This window comes from Plectropomus leopardus, chromosome 6, assembly GCF_026936395.1.
Source record: "Plectropomus leopardus strain MGB_pleo_1.0 chromosome 6, ASM2693639v1, whole genome shotgun sequence".
Taxonomy (NCBI): Eukaryota; Metazoa; Chordata; class Actinopteri; order Perciformes; family Serranidae; genus Plectropomus; species Plectropomus leopardus.
This window is the reverse complement of record NC_142181.1, coordinates 36,369,456-36,392,787: the sequence shown is the minus strand read 5'-3', so window position 1 is coordinate 36,392,787 and position 23,332 is coordinate 36,369,456. Positions and strand designations below refer to the sequence as shown.

Below are 23,332 nucleotides of genomic sequence, written 5' to 3'. Positions count from 1 at the left end.
TTCAGACCTCAAATAATGCTCAGAAAGTAAGTTTATATTCATTTTTAAACAGCACAATACTAATGATGTAACTCTGCGTCGTAGCAGCAGTCTTTCACATGGCTGCCACTCCGGGCACAGAAATTGAATCCACACCTTGATCGGCCTGGCTGTGTGGCATGGAGCATCAGTTGGGAAACTGTCAGAACAGAAGGAAACAAGTTTTCTTCCAGGATAACCTTGAAGGTGGACTGATTCATGTGTAATTCATGAAGACGAATTTTCCTGATTCTAGCCTTACTGAAGCACCACCAGATCCTCCACCAAATCTCACAGTGGTTGCGAGACACTGTGCTCGTCGGTGTTTCAGGTCTCCGTCAGACCATTAGACGAGCAGGTTTTGGGCAAGCCTGGAAATTGGACTCATCAGAAAAGATGACCTCACTCCAGTCGTCCTCATCAGTCAGGCTTGTCACTGATGAAGGGCTTTTTTCTAGCTTTGCTCGACTTAAGCTCTGCCCTTAGGAGCCTCACTACCCCAGACTTTGACTAATTTGGGACAAAAATGTGAGAATAAGGATTTTTTTATGTGCACAAAAAAGTCTTTAACATAAACCTGCGAAAAACCAAAAGTTTTGTGTCTAAATTGTTGCTCAGTTTAGATAAGAATAATACCATGGCAGTGAGATGATACAAATACTGCAGAGAGCTGTCACTGTAATGAGAGGTGCTTAATAGTGCAGGCATTGCAAATAATAATAATAATTGAGTTTATTTAAAAAAAAGTGAGAACATAACAGGTAACTTACAGTATTAACAGAGCAAAAAATAATGAAAAGCAACTAGAATCAACAAAAACATAAATGCTAATTAAGAATTAAACATTTAAAAGTTGTTAATAGTTGTTAATCATGTTTAATGTGACTAGGGCTACAGAAATGTATTTTTTTTTGTCACAGCCCAAGTATCAGTCAGAATCTTTAGTGACACTATTTTCCTCCTGCAGTGTGACACATCACCTTCATATAAAGTATATGAAATATAAGAAATATAGTAGGGGTGTAACGATGCAACCATTCTATCAATGCATTGATTAATATTCCTGTGATTATGACATCGGCAAGTCATCCTTCTAGTGTGACTTGTATCAATCTAAAATCATTTTTCAAGGCATAAATCAATTGTATTGATACTAAAAATTTTTGCCTTGTATTTAGCACATCAAACGACAGTTATGTTATGTGGATGCATTTTTTACACCTATAATGGTAAATTATTGTAAACGTTACTCTGGTTCATTCTCCGACATTTCGTCAGGGCTCGACAGTGCAAGTGTTTCACTCACATTTGCGTAAAGCCCTGGGTGTGCCAGGGTGTGCCTGTTCCACCCAAAGAGGCAGATGGCACAGCCAAAAATCTGATGAAGAATGAATGAATTTTTGGTATAGCCATAGTAAAATGTTTTGTTTCAAACTCAGCCCTCTTCCCTGTTGCTTCCCTTCTGTGTTTGGATTTTTTAGGGCAGTTTTGCTTTTAATTAATAGGACATCACAAGTGTGAAAGAGGGAGAGAGAAAGGGGCTGACATGCAGCAAAAGGGCCGAGGTCGGAATTGAGTCCACGGCCGCTGCAGCGAGGACTCAGCCTCTATACATGGGGCACCGGCTCTAACCACTGAGCCATCAGGTCCCCCATCGTCTCTTCTTTCATCCTGTACTGTGCGCTTTCATTATTACAAGAGTCAGATTTAGTGTTGTCGGGACCTGAGGCCCCAGACACATTGCTCTGCTTTAGTTTCACTCTTTCTCTATCTGGGAATGTTGGTAGATGGTTGGCAGCTGTAGAAGTACTCAAAATTTTGTCACTTTCGTAAAATTATTCATAGCGCACACTTAAGGTTAAAAATGAAAGTCAAAGTCCTGCATTCAGGAGAGGCAAAATATGCAAATACGAGCTTGAATACAATTTGCCATTGAACTGTTGAGTTGACTCATTATGTTGATTTATCTCCAATTACCTTGCAAGTCCTGACCTTTACTATCCAGTATCCAGGTATTTATTTCATAGACATTGAAAAGAGGCCTTGCACTGAATGTTTGTGCCATTTAGTGTATGATGCTTCTCCAGTGTTTTACCTCCAATACCACTGCACCGAAAAAGGCATTTTCCTTTCCTCTTTTTCTTGCAAAAAAAAGTTACTATGTTGACTTTTGGTCATTGAATTATATCATATTGTATAACTCTAAATAAGCCCTTATCATTCTTGTATTGTATTGCCAACCACGTATTATAACACGCATCATATCGCTGTTAAAACTTACACCCCTAGAATATAGTGATTGTGAAGTGTAGAGGGTGACAGGCAGAGTCCCTCCCTCTGACTTTGATGGATGGGGATCCAGCTCTCTTCAGCAGCCTGTTCGGCTACGTAGTCTCCTGGCTTATATCTTATTTTTCAGTAAGAGGCCTCCCTGTTTTTTGATTTGCTCCTGTGCAAACTAATAATAATAATAATACTAATAATAATAATAATAATAATAATAATAATAATAATAATAATAATAATAATAATAATATATTAGATTTATATAGCACCTTTCACAATCCCCAAGGACACTTTACACTGTTGAATAAAACGTAACACAGACAGTGAGGTTGTAGGCTGTGGTGAACAAATGGTGTTTGAGGAGTTGTTGGACAAACTAAAAACTCTTTATGTTTGCTCTTGTTGTCTTGATAAATTCAAGATAATGTACATTTTTACAACATAAGGTATTTACACATTGTTTGCACTTTTTCCACATCACTGTTAATATACTTCCAGTGAACATTAAAAGCCTATCAATGGCTCAGAAAACACAGTCCCTCACATTGCTGCCAGGATTTCAATTTCAAACATCTTCATGAAGTTTTGGTTGAATTTGTGGTAACTTTACTGATGAGAGTAGAATATCCCTTTTAAATGAAAACAGTATTTGTGCTAAGAAGTGGAGTTGTTGTCAGCAGAGTGGTGGGTATGACATGACTCTGTTGTTATGGACATTGTCTTGTCTCATGCGAGCCATTAGAGTGCATTCAATTCCTCAACCAGCCATTCTTTATCAGTAGCCGGCCTTTGTTTGTGCTGGCCACGACTGCAAAGAAGCAAACACTGAAAACTGGATGAAGGGGAGTGGCACAGCAAATGAAATCAAACGGAAAAAAAACATTAAGAACCTAGACAGTGGAATCAGTTTGTGGTTTTTGATAATTGTTCATGATGAGCAGAGCATTTGTCAGTGTCCAGTCTTGCACCCTGTTTACACCTGGAATCAACATGCGTCTCAGGTCACATCACAGCATCACAACTGAATAGTGCTAAATGCAGGTCTAAACGGCCTCCAAGACGCATTTCCTATCCAGTCACTCAAACCACTTGCCGAGGAGATCGAGGATGCATTTGACCACATATGTTTTGACCTCTGTTACTGCCGTCCTGATCAGGTCCTGATGCGACTCCCACAAGGACCACGACAGCAGTGCAGGATGTGGTGGGTGTTTTGGTGACACTGAGCTAATTCGCTGTACCTAAGCCATTTTATGTGGACTTGGTCAAAGTATTGCATGACCCTCCATAATTTTGCCCTGTTGAAGGGGACTTGTTAAATTCTGCTGACAGCGAGATCTCCAGCTGTCCTGACATAGCTGCCAAACATGCTTAATGACATCCTCAAATGGCAACGAGGAAGCCTACAGAGACGAGGTCTGCAAATTAAAAAAATGGTGTGCAGTGAATAACCTTTCACTAAACATCAAAAAGACAAAGGAGCTCCTTATAGACTTTAGAAGGCAACAGGAGGAGCACCTGCCCCTAAAGATAGGAGAGGAGGAGTTGGAGAGGGTACCCAGTTTCAAATTCCTGGGAACCCACATCAGCGAGGACCTCAGGTGGACTGTAAACTCCTCCACTCTGGTAAAAAAGGTCCAGCAGAGACTATACTTCCTTAGGATGCTGACGAGGATCAACTTCTCTGCAACATTGCTGGAAAGCTTCCTCACATACTGCATCACGGCGTATCCCATCATCTGTTCACACTGCTACCCTCTGGAAGACGCTACAGGGCCCTGAAATGCCACACCACCAGACTGAGGAACAGTTTTTACCCCACAGTCATACATGAACTGAACTCTCACTCCCCAATCCCTCTCCCTCCCCTACCACCACAATCATTTTTAATTTCACTGCATATGCACTTTATCATTTGTACAGCACCTCATTTTTTATATTTATCTTATTTAACAGCTGTCTATTTTAATGTGTGAGCATGTGAGTGTGTTTGAGCAGAGTGAATGAAAACAGCTTTTTATTATGAGAGACAGCAAATCTCATTGTATGTGGAGATGCAATGACAATAAAGACATTCATTCATTCATTCATTACACAAAGGTAGTGAAATAAATGCCACTAACATTTTGCGAGTCCTTACATTCAGACACAAACCTTCCTCTTAGTCTGTCCCATGTTCTAATGTGTGTTGTTGCATCTTTTGTCTTGTTGCTTGTAGCTGGATTTAATCACTGACCTGTTGGGGACACCCTCTATGGAAGCCATGAGGACAGCTTGTGAAGGTGCTCGTGCTCACATTCTCAGAGGACCACATAAACAGGTAATGCCTGGTTCACACACCACACAACTGATTTTTGGGTCGCGGACTGTTTTCCGAGCTCCCTGTCATCACCCTCAATCAATCGGCATTGGCTCAGCGCTCACAAATCAGTGCCCAAAAGCTATTAGAAGACGCAAGCTGAGAGACTCGCTGGTGCATTGCAGATGCTCCCCAGATATCTAGCATGCTAAATTCCAAAATCATCTAAAAAAACAGCACATAAGATCCATGCAAGTGTCCTTGCAGCAAGAGCTGAAAATGGAGTGAGCCAAAAAATACTCTGATTTATTTTTTTTAAAAGTGTGCGTGCCTGCCACTGCGCAGTTTCCTTTTAGACATCCTAAATCATCTTTAGGACATCCTTTACACATGCGCACACACACACACACACACACAGATATTCACCCTCAAAATAAATGGCTAATGCAAAGCACTACATGAATGTTGATACATGGACAGGAGCCTGCGGATCAGTGGTTGTTTATAGTGAATCATGGCAACAGCAGAGCGTCACCTCAGTATTTCTGTGTTTACAGCAACTGATAGTTCAGAGTGATTGCTTCACACCTTACAAAAATAATTGGAATAATTAGTGATATCCTCCACCCTGGGCAAATATCATTTGAAGATGAAAGTTTAACAGGTAAACAGAATTTATTGATCTAAGTTTTGTCATGGAAGCATGGCTTGCATTATGATCAGGACTCATAATGAGGATATGGAGTGTAATGATTGTGTGCGAGCTGCTTTAACTCTGGGCTTCACTATTTGACAAACTTCATATGTGCAGGTGGTGCAGATGTGTGAGTGGTGACTAGAGAAGCAGACTGTGTAGCAGCTACTGCGATTTCTGCAGTTACAGCACTTTCATGTAAAGTGCAGCCATTTTGCACACAAAATCTATCTGAAATTTCATACTTGGTGATATATGCACAGCATTAGAAGATGTTATTAAAAAACTATTGACGCTCTGCTCTGCAATTCTTCAATCCTATTTGATGTGTACATGTTAACAGCTGTGGGGTACTCCACAGCTGACAGTGAGTGTCAGCAGAATGCAGTCCGGCCCTCTTGAGATTTCTGTTGGCTGGGATTATTTACAATTGAAAGGTTCGTATAGAATTGTTTAGGGCTGCACCTTGAAAGTGGGATCATTATTCAGAGAGCCTAAGTTGACTGAGACTGCTTCAAGTTGAGCAATGAATTTTTTTCTGAGGAGCGTACTTCAGGAGACGTTTTAGCATTTTGCTACGGAGTGAGTGCTCTTGCCTTCTATGTTTCTCTTTCATACACATAGTTGCACAGAGGAGGAGAGAGGAGAGACCCTCTGCTTAGAGATTGTGAATTTACAGCTCACAGCAACCTAATATGACACAGTCTCTGACTTTTGTTTGATATCTCCTGTTGGCAAAAAATGTTCACGTTTATGACTCGTTATTAGTATCATTGGCTTGTTTAGTATATTTCGTGAATTCTACTGTCACACTGAATATCTTGCAGAGCCAGTTCAAACTTTAAAATTTTGCACAGAAAGCAAGCAAAATGTTGAATATTCATAGTGCATAGCCAAAATTCGATTCCACTGACATTATTTTGAGTTGGGTACAGCCCTAGAATAGTTTTAGCTCACTAGCACAAGCACAACATGAACACTGCTGGACTAAATGTTTATCATTAAGTGGAGCTGTTAGTCACATGTGATATGAACTGACATTGAATGTATAAGAAGCATCATTATATGTATAATAATTCCCTCACATTTCATTTTTACAATCTGGCTTCAGTTTATCAACTCACCATCTGTGTCTCCAATTGCCCTGTCCCCAAACTGTTCACACACATGAATTTTGGTGCAGGTGCACACATTCTTCCGACAACATTGTTTTCATACATCACAGCTTTTGTGTGGGAGGTAGCATACGCCTTTGTCAGGCTTTGTAGACCTGTCAGGAACCTGTTGTCAGGCTACAGCCAATGAGAGCACAAGACCAGGGTTGATGAAAGAGACAAGAGGCTATGCAGCACTTTCCAAGGCGTTTGTGTTTGAGAGAGAGTGAATGAAGGAGGAGGAGAGCAAGAGAGAGTGAGAAAAGAGGTCAAAATACAGAGCGATAAAACAGGCGAAATAGAGAGGAAGAGAAGGTGGAATAGTGCGTGCAATGATTCTGTAGCTATTAACGAAAAACTTGCTCAGTTGCGCTGCCAAATTCTGACTGGTATTTTCTAGTAAGCACCTGCCCAACACCGAGGGTTGCACTTAACATGACAACCTCAACGCAGATTCTGCCTGGTAAAAGATCTTAAAGTGTGTTGTCATGCAGTGTGAAAACCACAATGACTTCAAGACTCAAGTCTTGTAGTGTGAACAGTACAGTGATTTGATAACTAGCCAGTTAGCCATTAACAGCGTAGTGTGAACTTAGCTCAAGCAGTCTGAGTATAGGGCTCTCCCAGCTGTCTTTCTGAAAATATGAAATGTTACTGGATTTTTTTGTTTTGCTAATAGCATTTGAAGTGCCTGTCGTTTCCACTGACACACAGCAGCCAGTTGATGATACTACAGTACAGACCGACTTCCTTTCAACTTGGGGCACTTTGCACTAACACAATGTAATAACCTCTAAAAATAAGCTTTGCCTGGTAAGCTCTTTAGAAAGCTGCCAATACTTCCCCACCTGCTGCGATGTGGCCCTCCAGTTCCCAGCCACGTGTAGTGGCAGCAGGCTCTGCTCCTGATGACAGTTTCAGGCACCATCACAAAAGTAAATAGTTGAGGCCCAGCCTCCTGCTGCAGCCACACTTCTTCTACAAAATCCAGCAACAGCGCATGTCTCAATCCCTGCATGGACCACATTTCCTGTGGCAACATCAGGACCTATCGACTTCTTTAACCATGTCCCCTGTGGCAGTGTACAGCTTCTACCCATATCTGTACCTGGTGCACAAGTGGCTTCAACCAACTGTGGGCCTTACTGAGCAAAGCCTCTTTTTGGAAGTCCTTTCCATGGTTTTGGTCATTTGATTTTGTTCTTCAATGTAAAGTGTGAAAGTTTAAATTAGGTTTTAACCAGAAATTGCTCCATCAAGTTTTCATCACACGCTTCATGTTTGCTTTCATTGTCTCTTATAAAAACTCAAAGAAACTTAACAATTAACAGTATATTTTGTTTCTCATTTACTAGTTTTAAAACTTATTATTTACACTTTAGAAACCATGCATCTGTGTTTAAACTGGCTTGCAGTCTTTGCCCACATTCATTTATATTTAATGGCTCTTTTTTAAAAACAACAACAAATTGAAAGTTATTATTTTATACACATGTTTATAAAGTATAGTAGAAGCTGAAAAAGATGGTGAAGATGGTTAATGTGGTGATGTTTGTTTTGTTTGCAGCCATCCCTTCCTGTTCTTTACACACTGTCTAGCCAAGCAACCCATGAAGCTGTCCATCTCCTCTGTCGGATGCTGGTGTTTGATCCGGTAAGTCATTTTGTTAGACATAGTTTTACACTCTTACCCGTCTGTGCCGGCGATTGCTGAGTCCGCCTGTCCGTCCGTCTGTCAGTCTGTCCATTATTGTGAAAGTGATGTCTCAAGAATGACATGAGGGAATTTCTTCAAATTAAGCAAACATCCATTTGGACTCAAGGATGAACTTATTAGATTTTGGTGCTCATAGGTCAAAGGTCAAAATCATGGTGACCTTACATCCATTTCATTCTTGTAGAAGCATTATCTCATGAACACCTCGAAGGATTTTTTTCAGATTTGGCACAAACTCTTGAGTTGATACAAAGATGAACTGAGTGGATTTGGTGGTCAAGGTCATGGTGACCTCGTCTGTCTCATTCTTCCCCCAGACAAGAAGCCTCGTGTGTGACAGGTTGAGATTAATGCAATGGCTTGACTGATGACTTGCCGGAATGGTGCATCCACATTCCCAATGGCTGATAGTTTGTACCCAGCTTTCAGGACTTTGATGACAGAGCCTTTCCCCAACCCATAGCAAGTTGCTGTGGTGTCATATTCGATATGGCATGTGCCGGTAAAAGGTTCTTGACAATTTGTGAGCACTTGGACAGTGTAGACTTGATGTGCACTATTGTTCTGTCCTTTGGGGGATTCCATGATGAGTGGTAGATCCAGTCTTGCCTGGTTGTAACGGTGTAGGAGTAGGAGGAACACATCTGTGTCGTCAGAAACCACAGAGATATGAAGAGCTTCTTCAGCACACCCCAGGACAATGATGGTGTCAGCTTCTTCCTGCTGATTTTCTAGATCACATCGACTTCTTATTTCTACCCGTCTGATTTTTATTGGGCACGGGTCCGTCTTGGAAGAGGGATCCCTCCTCAGTCGCTCTTCCTGAGGTTTCATTACCCCCGTTACAGGGTTTTTTTAGGGGGATTTTTCCTTAGACGATGTGAGGGTCAAAGGGCAGAGGGATGTTGTATGCTGTAAAGCCCTCTGAGGCAAACTGTGTTTTGTGATAACGGGCTTTATAAATCAAACTGAATTGAATTGTCACCTCCAACTTGTGTTTGTTTGTGCTCCATGGATGGAAAAGCCTGTCTTGGGTCAGTTCCTCACATAATAGTTGGTACAGCTGTTTCTTGTTTTCAGTGGATGACAAGACAACCCTCTGGGCTTGTAGCTTTGTTGATAGGAGGGGATGATGTTTCTTGTTGACCCCTGTCTCCCTTACATCTCTGGTGACAGACTTGATACTGTAATTATAGTATATGTCAAGAATGGCGTAGATGTCACTCTCTGGCACGTATGAACTCAGCATTGTCTAAAAATTTTTCAATGAAATCAGCTACAGTGCCATCAGCTGGTCAATGGATGGTCCAAAGAAGTGCTGATCCTTATCTCACAGAGCCATCATTCAGCCGAAGGCCTTAAGGAAATTGCCAAAGAGCTGAACCATCCCATCACACACTTAGAAGCCAGCGTCAGCAGGTGTAGATGAATGATACGACATGATGGACTATCACTGTGACGCTGCACAAGTGTTACCCAGCTCCTGCCCAACTCTCGCCGTCAGACTTCAGACAGAAGCTTCTGTGTTTTCAGTGGTATTTGATTAACTTAACTTAAAAACTTGATTAACTCAAAAAAAAAAAAAACACTCATACCCCCTGGGTCAGATGGATGATGCTGACCAAACGCCTGTGTTTTTTGACATGCCAACATGTGTCACAGTATGAAAGTGTGAGGAGACAGTCAGTATGAAATCTCATGGTAATGAGAGGAGACACATCACGGTTTTGTTGGCATGCCTCCCAGATGGAACCAGACTTTCCATGTATGTGATTTTGAAATGCAAGACAGTACCTAAAGAGACAGTGGCACTATCATACATAGCTGAATGGAGAGTGAGTCTGTAGTGAACTGGCTCAAGTGGGAATCAGAAAGGAGAGGAACATGCTAATTTTGGCTGCACTGCTTGGAGACTTGCTTGAACCAGTCAAAACCCAGAGGCAATGAACTGCCAATGGTATGTCATACCATATGTTATTCATTTACAGCACTAATGACAGTGCATTTTATTTAATTTAAATATGACACATTTGAGGCAACCCCTAGCTCAATTGGTAGTGTGGGCCATATATGGCTAAGGCTTCTGCAGCGGCCTGGGTTCAAGTCTGGCCTTTGGCCTTTTGCTGTGTGACATTCGCCCTTTCTCCCACCTTTCCTGTCCATCTTGCGCTGTCCTGTCACTAGAGGGAAAAATAATTAATTTGAAAAAAGAAAAAAAGACAAATTCATCTTCAAGATTCTAAAAACATAATTTTGTTGAAAAGATGTTAAAAAAAAACTGCCTACATCGTTTTATGCAGTTTCTTTTTTATTACCATTATTTCCATGTAAAATGATCTTCATAATAAAACCAAGATTTGGCCTTCAAAAAGTCTCCTTCCAAATATGCATTTTAAACATGGTGACACTACAGGATATGGTCTGTAAAAAACACGGACATTTAGCAGGACAAGGCAAACACAAAGTTTACCAATTCAGTAGTGTCATGTTATTTTGGTTTAGCTGCACTCCTCACCTCAGATATTTGCCCATTGTCTCTGAGTAGCTGGAAATAGTTTATGTTTAAATTATTTTATGTGTATTCTGAGGCTGAGATGGCAGTAATGTGTATTTAATAGTCTTGTAACCAGTCACAAAGAACTTGTGTGTTTGGTCACCAGTCAAAGAGGATTTCAGCAAAGGATGCCCTGGCTCACCCGTACCTGGACGAGGGTCGACTGCGCTACCACACATGCATGTGCAAATGCTGCTACACCACATCCTCTGGCCGGGTTTACACCAGTGACTTTGAGCCTGTCACTAATCCCAAGTTTGATGATGGCTTTGAGAAGAATCTGAGCTCTGTGAGACATGTCAAAGGTGAGTTTGTTTTTCGATTTTTTTTTTTGGGTTAGGGTTAGGGTTAGGGTTAGGGTTTTTGCCTTTTACCAAGACAAGAAAATGAGGGGAATGGTATAAAAGAGTTTGTAGTGGCAGAGAGTCCAGACCCCCCTCACATACGCAACATATTTGACTAAAATGCATTCATTAATGTTTTATCTGCATGGGCTGAGTGGTGGTGAAAACAAATCTGTCCACTGTTAGTTGATAGTTTACAAAATGTTCAGGTTTTTTTTTCTCAGTGTAAGGGCTTTATAGACAGAGAATGTGATAATCACTTTAGGCCTATAACAATGATGAACAAAAATTTAAATGTTAAAAAATAACATCCATTTCCATATTATTTTATGTCAAAGCCGGGGGGTGGCTACGCTTGCCCCAACTGCTCAAACATACTCTGCGGACGGCTGCACTGCCAGTCGTACGTATGTGTACACTGTTTCGTTCATAATACAATAGCTCCACACATGCGCATGTCGTGGTCCGCATTCCATTGCAGTTGGTGGCAGTAATGCACCATAACGTTGTTTGCTAACCAGCGTAAAAATCGAGAAGAAGCAGCATGCACATTAGATGTATAATGGTGAAGTTTCAAGGAATTGTTCATTCAGATTTGTACCTGTGTTGAAGCCCTCTTACTGATTAACAAATCATGAGCTCCTGTCATTCCAGTTCTTCTGTAGAGGCAGAGTAGGGATTTCCGGCACAAAAAGTCTGCAGAGGCGAAGCTTCAGCAACACTTGTAGTATCACACAACTGTCTAAAAATGAAGTTGCTGGGTATACTGCCAGTGTTGCCAGAGTTATACCTTCTCATCCTAGTTGTGGTCCACATTTTCAAAGCTGATTTCTTGCGTAACTTCTTTGCCTTTGGGGGCCCATTGCTTATGCTTCTTTGCATGATCAGACAGCAGGCAAGTCACAAAAGCAAGCAAAGTAGTAGCGACACATCAGCAGCTTGGCAAAAGGCTTTTAATGAAATGTAAAGACAGCTTGTGACTTAAAGTTCCAATAAGTACGAATTCAAAGAATTATTGCTGATCATCTTCTGCCGGTCTCTTTTTCCCTCACAGAAATCATCCATCAGTTCATTTTGGAACAGCAAAAGGGGAGTCGAGTGCCACTCTGCATTAACCCTCAATCAGCTGCTTTCAAAAGCTTTATCAGGTAGGAGAGTCTTTTACATACACTGCAGCAGCATACAAAGTCACACAACTCTTACAACTAAGGATTCTGAGTGTGCTGATAACAAAAGATTCAAGATTTTATTCAGAGTAGCAGGGAGATGTATGTTCTTAGCTGTTGGTGGAGCTAGGCTTGCAGTTTCCCTGCTCCGTGCTAAATTAGGCTAACAAGCCACATACCCTCTGCACATACACTACAATGAGAAATGTTGTGTGAATGTTGGCGAGATGACAAATGAGAGGAAATCTTAGAGAGCTCCTTTGGAATTTTTTCTTAAATTTCCCACATGTAAAACTGTAACTACCAGAAAGACTTGGAAATGCACTAACTCATGTTTTTTTCCACAGAGGCTTTTTTAAAACTTTAAGATCACTGATTTATGTATTTCCATATACATGTGGAAAATCATTAGCCTCTACATTTGAGTGCAACAAAAGCACTACATACTTAGCCAAGAAACAAATGACTACAGCTAACAGACACATAAATAGCTAATATTAACTTCACCCACTTGTTGGCCTCCTCTTGAACAGTTCCACAGTGGCTCAGCCCTCTGAAATGCCTCCGTCTCCGCTGGTGTGGGAATAGCTGCTGCTGTATGTCATCATCTCTCCCTGACTGACACGCTGCTAAACTGGGAACAAGAATGCGTCTCAACGTCTTCTTTCATCTGCGTAGCATTACACTGGAGAGCAGGACTCACAGGTCTGCTGTGTGTATGCTGAAATCTGACACAAATGAAGAGAAATCCACTGATAATGGCTTTATGGGGGTGTTTTCGAGGGGTTTGGTATGCAAATGAATGAGACAAATGCTCTGTAGACCAAATCTGAATGTTTTAAACAAACTCATCTGGTTACTTCCTGGTGGATACCATTTAACAGTTATTGTACATTTGTTTTGTCATATATATATCTTAATATAAATTAAATATATATATATATGTCTATTTTAAAACTTCTGTTATCACAAACTGATTATTTCCCATGCAATCAGGCTACACTGCTATTATGCCCACCTTCAACTCTGCACTGGTAAATTAAATCCAACTTTGCTTTAGATTCAGACAATCGATTGTAATTGTGTTGGCAGGATCAATCTATTTCTAACCGAAAGCTCCATGTGCTCTGGGGCACACTGATAGTTAAACTTATTAAAAATGAGTTATTGCAGTCTTGTTCCCTTGTATTTCCCTGTGCTCCCCTTTACATTTGGCCATAGTTTTCATTTATGTAACAATTCATTTGCCAAAGATCAGGAGCCTCATGTATAAATGATTCATAAATATTAAGATTGTCAGCAAATTTGCAAGGTTTTTAACTTGATAAAATGTTATCTGTTTGCACATTTTCTGAATCATGCTCAGTCATGAGTCTGGGTGGAGGGACAGGCCGCATTTGAGGGGTTCATTGTGTTTGAAACAAACTAGTTTGTACAGCGTGTCCTTTGATCAGGCAAAGGTGTCGCTACCAGTTCCAAAGGGCTTCACTTGAAGGCAGCCTGCGTCATAGCCTCCACCTAACTGAGTCACACTGCCTCGCCTTTTCTGTTTCCAATGACTCCTCTTCCTGACACACAGCCAGCGAGGGGACTCTGCTGGATGAAGTATGAAAAAGTGTCCAGATACACAAGCACCAACATTTAGGGAGCCTATGGAGCAAACCTCAGCAACTGCTTGCTGTTGCTCTAAAAATGGATTGGAGGTGTGCAAAGCTTTGCCAAAATACAGCCAGAGTGAGTGTTTTTTTAGACAAATGATACATGGTTAGCCTGTTGGCTGACACATGTAGCAGGTTAGGACATCCTTGTCGGGAAACAATAAAACGCTGCTCACTCGTTGGCATTAGGTCCAGCTGGGAGAAGGTGTTATGTGTGACTTTGCTGTTATGACCGGAAGTTCTAAGAATTATTGGATACAGCCCGCCTACAGTTCTGCTGTGGGAAGGTTGTGGTGAGAGGTTCAGACACTATCAGATGATCCGACAAGCACCAAGTATCAAGAAGCAAACCCTCTAGACATTAACTATTACAACTTTAGAAGTTCTTCTGCCCTCTGCTGGCCAAAAGTGGATAGATCCATTTTTAAACAGGTGCAGCAGTGATTGAATGACAAACAGTATACATTAATATCATGCATAATTTGCATTATTACTTCTGACTTATGTTTGTACTTATTGCAAGCATGGTGAAATGTAAGAGGCACATAACCACTTGAGATCTTACCCATCTTTTTTTCCTTGTCTCTCTTATCACAGTTAGTCATCTGTTCACGGTGGTATCTCTCCATGTAGAATACACAGCTAATCAGTCTGCAGAGCTTCTGTCATTTACCTATTCACCCACAACATGGCACTTTTGTCTATTCATATAAAATAGACTGGAGGGGAAGCAAACAAATAAATGCTTATTGCAGCCTTGGACAATATTAACTTTAATGGTTAAAGAGGGTGAGAGTGTACGCAAATCCACAAATGTGCGTCATCTTAGAAACAGGACGTAAGGAATGTAGTTATTGTTTCGATATATGTGAAGTTTTACATATATATAATGTATGTATTAGAGTGAGTATGCAAGTATATGCATTTTGCGCATGATTTCAGTGATGAATGTATGCAGGTGTTTATACATGAGGCCCCTCAATATTTGCTCATAGATATTGGTAATATTAAGTTGAGGCTGTCCCAATATGTGAGGCTTTCTCGGCCAGTGTTTGTGGAGCGGGTCAGGTATCCCCTGAAAAAGGCCAACAGCAGCTTTATTCTCTGTGGAATAATGGAACAGAGCAGCTCACAGTAGTCAGCAGACTGGCGTCCTGTTGCTGTGCTGATTTAGATGGAATCTACTCGGGTTTAGGTAAAACATGTTTTGTTGTTAAGACAACTGGGTCTTGATGGTGCGGCTTTGTTTGCTCACTTGCATGTTACATGAGGAACAGCTAGATCTTTCTGTGAAAAGCAGACATTTTGAAAGGGATCAGACTAAAATGATCTGCATAAAACACCCTACCTCCAAACACGATGAAATAACTCATCCGACTTAACAAATCCTACAGTGACCATGCTCCTCCCACCACCTCCTCTAATCAGCCACAGCACTAGTTCTGCTACAATTCACATTAATATTAATGTATGGCTAAACTTTGTTTTGTTTTTTATGAATGATGAATGTGTGTTGTCTTCTTGTGTGCCTCCTAACTTCACTGCATGGACAGTAAGGTAACTATTAACACAAAGTTTTACCCCAAAGAGTAGGAGGAGAAAGATTCAGGAAAAAAACAAAGACTATTCAAACTGAAATTAAATATGTCGGCTTTCCAGTGTTCCCTCGTGACCTTTGCTGAGTTGCTCTCTGCACTTACATGGAATTGAATAATAACCTCTACAGCCTGTTGGCTTTTCTAGTATTAGAGAAAAACAATGTTTTTCCACAACAATATTTGTAGCGTGAGCCATCCTCCCTGTGGTTTATGAGAATTCTTTTCCCAACAGATTGATTGTGGAGCGTAATGTTGGCCAGTGGTCATAAGATTTGTTCACTTGCATAATTATTGCTGTGTCTAACTTAAGTTGGGCAGGGAACATTTGTTGTGTTTCTCTTCACAGCCTCACCACAACATTGATTGGGCAACCATAAGCAATCAGCCATGGTTAGACAAATCCACTCATAAGCTGCATTAGTTGAACCACTTATTTGGATGTCAACACCAAGGAAATTGTCCCAGGTCTCTTCCAAATCTACAGCTGGGAAACATGAGGTTTTCTATTCAGTCTAGATATACTTCCCACTTTGACCTGCTATGGCCACTGTAGTTGCTCACATACATTTCTGATGGCTCGCTGGCTTCGATTCTCAGATAAGTGGTTAGTTAACTGGATTTAACTGGGGGTTTGCTTCAAACCTATCTGGTTGTCTGGTCAGTCTTTTTTTGATCAAGGCCTTTAAAAAAAACAATCAATGTATAATCAGTCAGTCAAACATTTAAAAAAAGCATACCATACAACATCTGATGCAACATTTCTTCTTCCTTACAACTGTCACCTCCCAAAAGAACAAAAAGGCAGACACTGGTAAATGAACATGTTCAATATTACAAATTAAGAAAGCAGACATTAAGTACATTATTGTTTCAGTTTTTCCAAAAACAAACAAGTTGACATGGAGTATAGATTTTGAAAATGGATCTCTTGATAGAACACCAAATCCTCTTGAATTGAGCATGTTTATTCTCACACAGTGACTCAGTGTTAGAGAGAAATGTAAGAATTCTTCTGGCAAGGATCTAACACAAAGTAACAGTTTAGTCTTTGAGCCCTGCTTCAGATAGCCATCCTTGAGACTATTTCAAACAGTGCAATGAATGAACGCGGCATCGTTCACAAATATTAAGAAGGTCTCGGTTTCCAAAAGTTTTTTTCATGTGGAACATATATAATACATGCTTAGCAGAGCAGTTGGGTCATATCAGCTGCAGTCACAGTCAAGATATGTTTATAGCTGCACAATCTAACTTTGGACCAATAAAGTCAATGTACAGTTTTTAATAGATCAATTGGTATTTGTAGACAAGTGGAGAAGGATTACATTTTCTGTTATTTTTTTTCACCAGTTCTCATCTAAAGTGTGTATTTCTTTTGAAGTCAATTTGATTATTCATTCTGTTATTGGTTGTGAAGGGTTAAAGCTATAAGTCTTTTGTGTGTGTGGTCCACATGTTCAGTGTTAGGGATGATGGCCCACACTATGAGAATCAGACCCAGGTTGTAAAGAAACCCTTGAAATACAACGGAAGCATAGAAACAGCGTGGCTGTTCTACTACAGCCATGACCCAGTCTTCCCAGGTCTGTTGTGCTTGTTCTTCTTGGACTGTAGGGACAAATGGGAAACTGTCATTGTGTTATGAACAAACAATGAAAACGTACCAAGGTAAAGAAGCAGATTAACCAGCAATATCATTCTTTAAGGGTGTTTATTCTTTGTTCTGTCTACTTGAATATCTCACCACGTACTATTGAAGGACTTTTTCGTCATGGATGCATTCAAGCAGCTCATCATAGAATGGAAACAAGTAGCATATGAATGATGTATAAATGATAGTCTCACCTATATGTTTTTTTAAATGGTAATCTAGTGCTAAAGTGTGCTCCCACTCCTCATACATGTACACTATCTCCAGAAAAGAGCTTTGAAGTAAATTATTTAATATATTTTTAGAATTGTTTTCTATCCCTGCTCTTGTGTTCTATAGCATGCATTCTTCTCACACCTCAAAGTCTGGTTATGTATATATGTGAAATAGAGAGGCAAATCTACACAGCAACCTAAAACAAAAAACCACTGTATAGAAATTGTATTAGCCTGCACATTTCTAAGGCTGTGAAGTTCATTTTATTTTTAAAACTTGCATACAAATGTATATATTTTTCTTGATTTTTACCCTGCAATTGGGATCGTTAGAGGACAGCAAATCCTGCAACGATTCACAGAATACACGGTCAGTTAACTGTATCTTGTGTGTACAGCAGAGTTGTAGATATATCTAAGGGGAAGCCTTTCTTTGTTTTTGTTGGTAATCATTTCATCACAGCAGCACTGTGTGAATATTTACATAAATGATTCACCGTGTTAGTCTCTACCTCTTGAGCTTAATAACTTGGCTTTGTTTACCTCCACACCTTTCTGATCTAACGTGGGGATGAATTGAAAACACTTGAATGTCTATTCAAGCTTTTATACTGAAAAACCAACATCTACTACCCCACCCCCTCCGCCCTCCCAAAAATGCAAAGCATTCACCTGAAATTTTGATTCATCAGATGTTTGTAACACAAAGTACTACCAATAGACTGTTAGTCAATTTTCACTCTTTGATAGTTCAGGAGCATTTGGGCAGGGAGAGTCACTACTGTCACCACAGTGACTGTGTTCAAAGCTCTGTGTCAACAGCTCCATTTGATTCAAGATGACTTTTTAGTGTTTCAGCCTCTTTTCACTGAGAATTACACTTGTGTTTCAATGGTTCTTTGCAGGCTGTGTGATATGGGGGTTCAATAGCGTTTTATCAAAACAGAATGCAGTGTTGAATTTAATTATTAAATTGCCTTATTGAATTGAGTTTAGATTTGACTTTCAACATTAGCAAGTAACTAAAGTTCCAAATAATAGAAAAACTGAATTTAAATTTCTTCAATCACTTTTTGTTTTGCTTAAAATATTGGTTTGTGAAACAGAATGAGGAAATAGAAGTTCAGTAAAAGATTCATTAGTGATTCCTGATATTTCCTAACTGTGAACCAGATCTGATCTGGAACTGCATATTAGAATCCAGCCCTTATATTAAAAACATTTTCTTGAGTTTTGATTGGGTACAGGGTTGATGTTCAGAGTTATATTCTTCCAGTGTTGACAAAGACAGTGCCAACGCAATTGAACAAACATTTGCTCAGAGACCTTGTTGCACTGCAACCTCAGACACCCAAATAAAAAATCGACAAAACATAATAAAGAAAACAGCGTCCCCATTTTCATACGATGCAGCAGCATTTAGAAAAAAGGCAAACACAAGCAAACTTAGAAACCTTTTAGTTATTTTGAAACCACTTGCATGCATGTACCACCAAGAAACACTGCAAATACAGAAAATACTGAGAAAACAGAGAAACACTGCTGGCTCAACACAAGAGAAAATAATAGTTATACCACTAGTGTAATACCATATTCACTTCATTGTGGGAAACATCTTTTGCTGCCTCAGATGTATGCACTGTGTGGAAGCTTAAATTAGTTTAATTTTGACCTCAGCTGCTAATGTCTGAAGGCTGCTGCGGTGATTCAAGATTGGAAATATGTACACAAGGAAAGTTCCTTAATGTTAACTATACAATAACAAATCATGATGTATTGAGAGCAAACTAAAAGTCTTTGCTAGCCTTTAGATTCAACCACCAGTCATTTCACCTGTAATATAGAGCAGATAACAGAACAGATCTGTAAATCCAGTATATTTAAAGTCAGAGCGCCTTGACTGCAATCAGGTTGATTCCACCCAGCGAACTTTGTTCCCTGTTATACCCCTCTCTGCCTCCCCATTTCCTGGCTGCATCGGTCCAATAAAGGCCCCCCCCCCCCGCCCCCCATAAAAAAAAAATCCCCTCCTGAAAATTATTCACAAAGTTTTGTTTTGTGTGTCTCTTTGGCTTGTGTTTCCTGTATTTGCAGTGGGTTCTTTGTGCCACCTATGCCTTGTCAGGTTAATTTCCTTGCACTTTTTTATTTATTTTTAAAATATTTTTTGTCAAAGTGTTCAAGGTGTTATACTATTCTTAACTCTAACTTGTCTTTTCATAAGTGTCAGTACACAAAACTCTTCATCATTATAATATGGCCCCAAAATGTGAAATTGCCTGGATGTAAGTGCAGTTCTAAGAGGACATGATTCACCCTGATGAGGCTCATAATTTGATTTTTGTCATGTGGCCACAGTTTTTACATGCTTAATCCATTATGAAAATTAACAGTTGCACTGTGTATTATTTATTTTTGACAATTAGCCATTCAACAAGTGCTACTCTGAAACAAAAGAGATAATAGAAAAGAGACGTGCTGTGGATACCTATTGGAAACTGAATGGGAATTTTCTCAGGAATGAACACAGTTAGTGGTACAGTCACTCTCCCTCCCCATCACCTGTGTGAACTCTTTGTGTAGATATGATAGTTTCTTAAATGTTTTATTTTGTGTTGGATTGAAGTACTTGAATCAAATGATACTCATTTTGAAAAATTGTAGAGTAATAACTTACAAACTTGTGTGAGAGACTAATCACAACTCAGCAACTACTGGACTATTTGGATTCATATAATTTGCTGTACTATACAATGTTTGTATATTTGATGTTTTAATCAGATGCATTGTAATTTGAATAAAACTTGCAGTATATATAGTACATAGACGTATCTATTAAACTCTGCATTCAAGCACTGTAAATCAAAGTTAATGACTAGATATCAGTTGTCATTTTTGGAAAGTGTCTACCCAAAAGGTTCCATCTCGAAAGTAATGGTGAAAAAATTAAATATGACATTTAATACCAAAACTTTGTTGTCAATACTTCCCTTGTAATTCAAAAAGGAAGACACTTTTACGCAACAAAAAGTCACACTTCACAAAAACTATTATTCATCATTTTGCATCTCCTTCATGTCAGTATGGATTAATGTACAGTATGGATCAGTAATTTTGGAGGATTTAGGGTACTTACAGAATGATGGCCAGATAAATTGCGAATTGCAGCTCTACCACTTAACAACTTAATTCATGTGTATGAGATAAGCATGCAGAGTGCACCCAGCAGTCCCTCTGACCAAAATTCACTCTGTGTCTGTAAACACAGTTTTTTTTTTTTAGGTATCATTATAATACTTTGTAGGCATTGGAAAAGGCTTTTTTCAACCTTAGAATAACCTTCACGGTATGTAATATTTCATTCCTTCCTGAAATTTCACTGGGGTATAGGGTGTATGACGGTGTATGATGGTGTATGACGGAGGGGTGTGCGGCGCTAACACCCACACCCCTCCACCCATCAGTGGCGAGTGCGCTACTGACTTTCACCTTTTCAGACTAGTAAATACACAATAGAAACTCACAAATTGTTTAAAAAGTAATACAGAGAAATACAACTGTACACCTTTTGAATTCCACTTACTCTCTGTCACGGAAGACTGACGAGACGTCATAAAAAGACACCTTATTCAGACTTGACAGAAACAAAATAAAAACTCACCCAAAACTGTCTTGGTTCCTCTTAGTAGTAATCTAGTTAGTAAGTCCACTATTTCAGCAATCACCAGCTCCAGTTTGGTCCAAAAAATCCTCAATTCATTAACCAAGAAAAAAACCCAAACATGCTGTTATTCCCCAACAGTCTCTCACTGCCTGCTGGTCACTGGCTGTTTACAGTCCTGTAACTTCTCCCTCCGACACTGGGTGTCACTGTGTCTTTCAGCTTAGCTGCCTGTTCCACCAGTAGAGACTGAACTCTGGTGGTGAGTGCTGTACACTACATACAATAAGTTCAAAGAGAAGTGCCTGTATTTATGACAGTATTGAAATCACAATCTTGGAATTTTTAATACCCTGGTATGCTGTACTACCATGATACCTCCCAAGGCTTCCATAGATTGTATAAATTATGGACATAGCTACCGTGACATTACCTATTGGTTTGTAGAATTGCCATTTGAATTTTTGGAAGCAGAAGTGAATATATTTTGACAAAAGGGTGGAGCTGCGGAGGAGCAAGAGGTGATCTGACCAAGGCTGCCCTTTGAAAGTCGATTGCTCGAATCGTCAGTCCGATAACCTTAGTTGAGTGAGATTGCTACATGCTGAGCAGTCGTTTTGTTCTGTGCAGTGTACTTCTGGAGAAGTTTTGGTCCCCAGATTTTGCTGCAGAGTGAGAGCTCTTGACTTTACACACTACACACAATGTAAGGTGAAGTGGTGGTAAATTTACAGATTATAGCAAGTTAATGCAATTCAATCTGTGGCTTTTGTTGATATCCTGTATTGGCAAAAAAAAAAGAAGAAAAAGGCATAATATGTAAATGTGGAAGTCCGCTGCCAAACAGCAACATATGAGGACTTGGAATGAGAACGTGTGGAAAAGACAGGTCATCCTGATCCCTGGAGACAATTCCACAGAGGTAATTTTGGTGACTGATAAAGAAAAAAAGTCTAATCAGCAAACAATAACACAACTTCATCTCAACATGTCTAACCTCAGTCCCCTGTAAAATCATTTGTTCCTATGTTCTGAGCTGCTTGTTGTCCTCTGTCTGCTGATGTTATTTGTGTTCTATTCATGTCCATCACCAGAAAGCATCTTTCCCTCCCTGACAGTTGAAAAACACAAAACAAGGAATAAACAGAAATTTGCCCTGCTGAAAAAATCAGCTTGGTCAGTTTAAGATGGTTAAGCTGGTTGACCAGCTTTTTTTGAACTACTTATATATATAAGTAGTTCAAAATATTTATGCATAATTTTGATGGTTTAGCTAGTCATACTAATGTCCCTGAGTATGGAGAAATAACAGTGTCATGAGGGGGAAGTATAAAAAGAAAAGGACATCAATCAGTTAAGTCTTCTGTCATGTGTTTTGCATAAAGTTAAATGTACACAGCTTGACAGGCTGGTCACACCAGCCTGTCAATTTTTTCATCATTTTTTCAATCATTTCTTCAATCATTACTTCAGCACAGCGGAAATAATATGCTCAAACAATAATACCATTACTTCCGCAGAGCGGTTCATATTATTAATTCTTTTACTTGTTTTTTTTGCATGCTTTTATTTTGAAACTGTGTTTGCTTGTATATGTCACTTCCTGTAGCCACAGTGACTTGCTTACTTAAATGCCTGCACCTTTCAGTTTTACCTTTTTTGTAGAGATTCTGTTTTTATTCAGTGAAAGCACAAGGAGCAGCGAGCTTGAAGGGGGAGGACTGGCATAAACGCCTGCAACATTGATGGAAAGACAAGCAATTCTGGAGGACGCCACTGATGAGGACGCCTTTTCAGAGAAGACAGTGCAGAAGATGCAACTTGAGAGAGACACCAGGCAGGAGAGAAACAAACACAGGAGCAGCAGCCAGGCCAAGACTACAGCAGAGTACTTCAGCATCACATAGAAACAGGCAGAAGTAAGAACTCAGCCCTCAAGCAGGAGTTCCCCAACTGCCCATTGATTCAAGTGCTGTGGAGAGAGAGAAAAAAAAACACACCCTGATTGTAGACCAGCTTTTTTCAGATTAGGCGGCTGGCAAAGGTGAAGCCTTTCCTCACACAACAGCAGTTTGAAACAGTTATCCATGCCTTTATCACTTCTCGGCTGGATTACTGTAATGCACTTTATTTTGGAGTCAGTCAGTCCTCACTCACACATCTCCAGTTGGTGCAAAACGCAGCCGCTCACCTCTTAACTGGAGTACGTAAGATGGAGCACATTACTCCCATCCTGGCCTCCCTCCACTGGCTGCCTGTGCACCTCAGAGTCCGATTCAAGATTCTTTTATTTGTTTTCAAATCTTTTAATGGTCTG

General features: G+C 39.9%; 1 protein-coding gene across 1 annotated transcript in view; it reads left to right on the top strand.

The window, feature by feature from the left end:
• Positions 1-19,353, top strand: part of nlk2 (nemo-like kinase, type 2) — a 49,906-nt gene extending 30,553 nt beyond the window's left edge. Inside the window, exons 7-11 of the mRNA XM_088079367.1 lie at positions 4,523-4,624; positions 8,019-8,105; positions 10,829-11,027; positions 12,121-12,214; positions 12,766-19,353. Of these exons, the coding sequence (XP_087935493.1) occupies positions 4,523-4,624; positions 8,019-8,105; positions 10,829-11,027; positions 12,121-12,214; positions 12,766-12,820 (537 nt within the window). The 3' untranslated portion in view covers positions 12,821-19,353. The remainder of the gene's footprint in view (positions 1-4,522; positions 4,625-8,018; positions 8,106-10,828; positions 11,028-12,120; positions 12,215-12,765) is intronic.
• Positions 19,354-23,332: the final 3,979 nt, after the last annotated feature.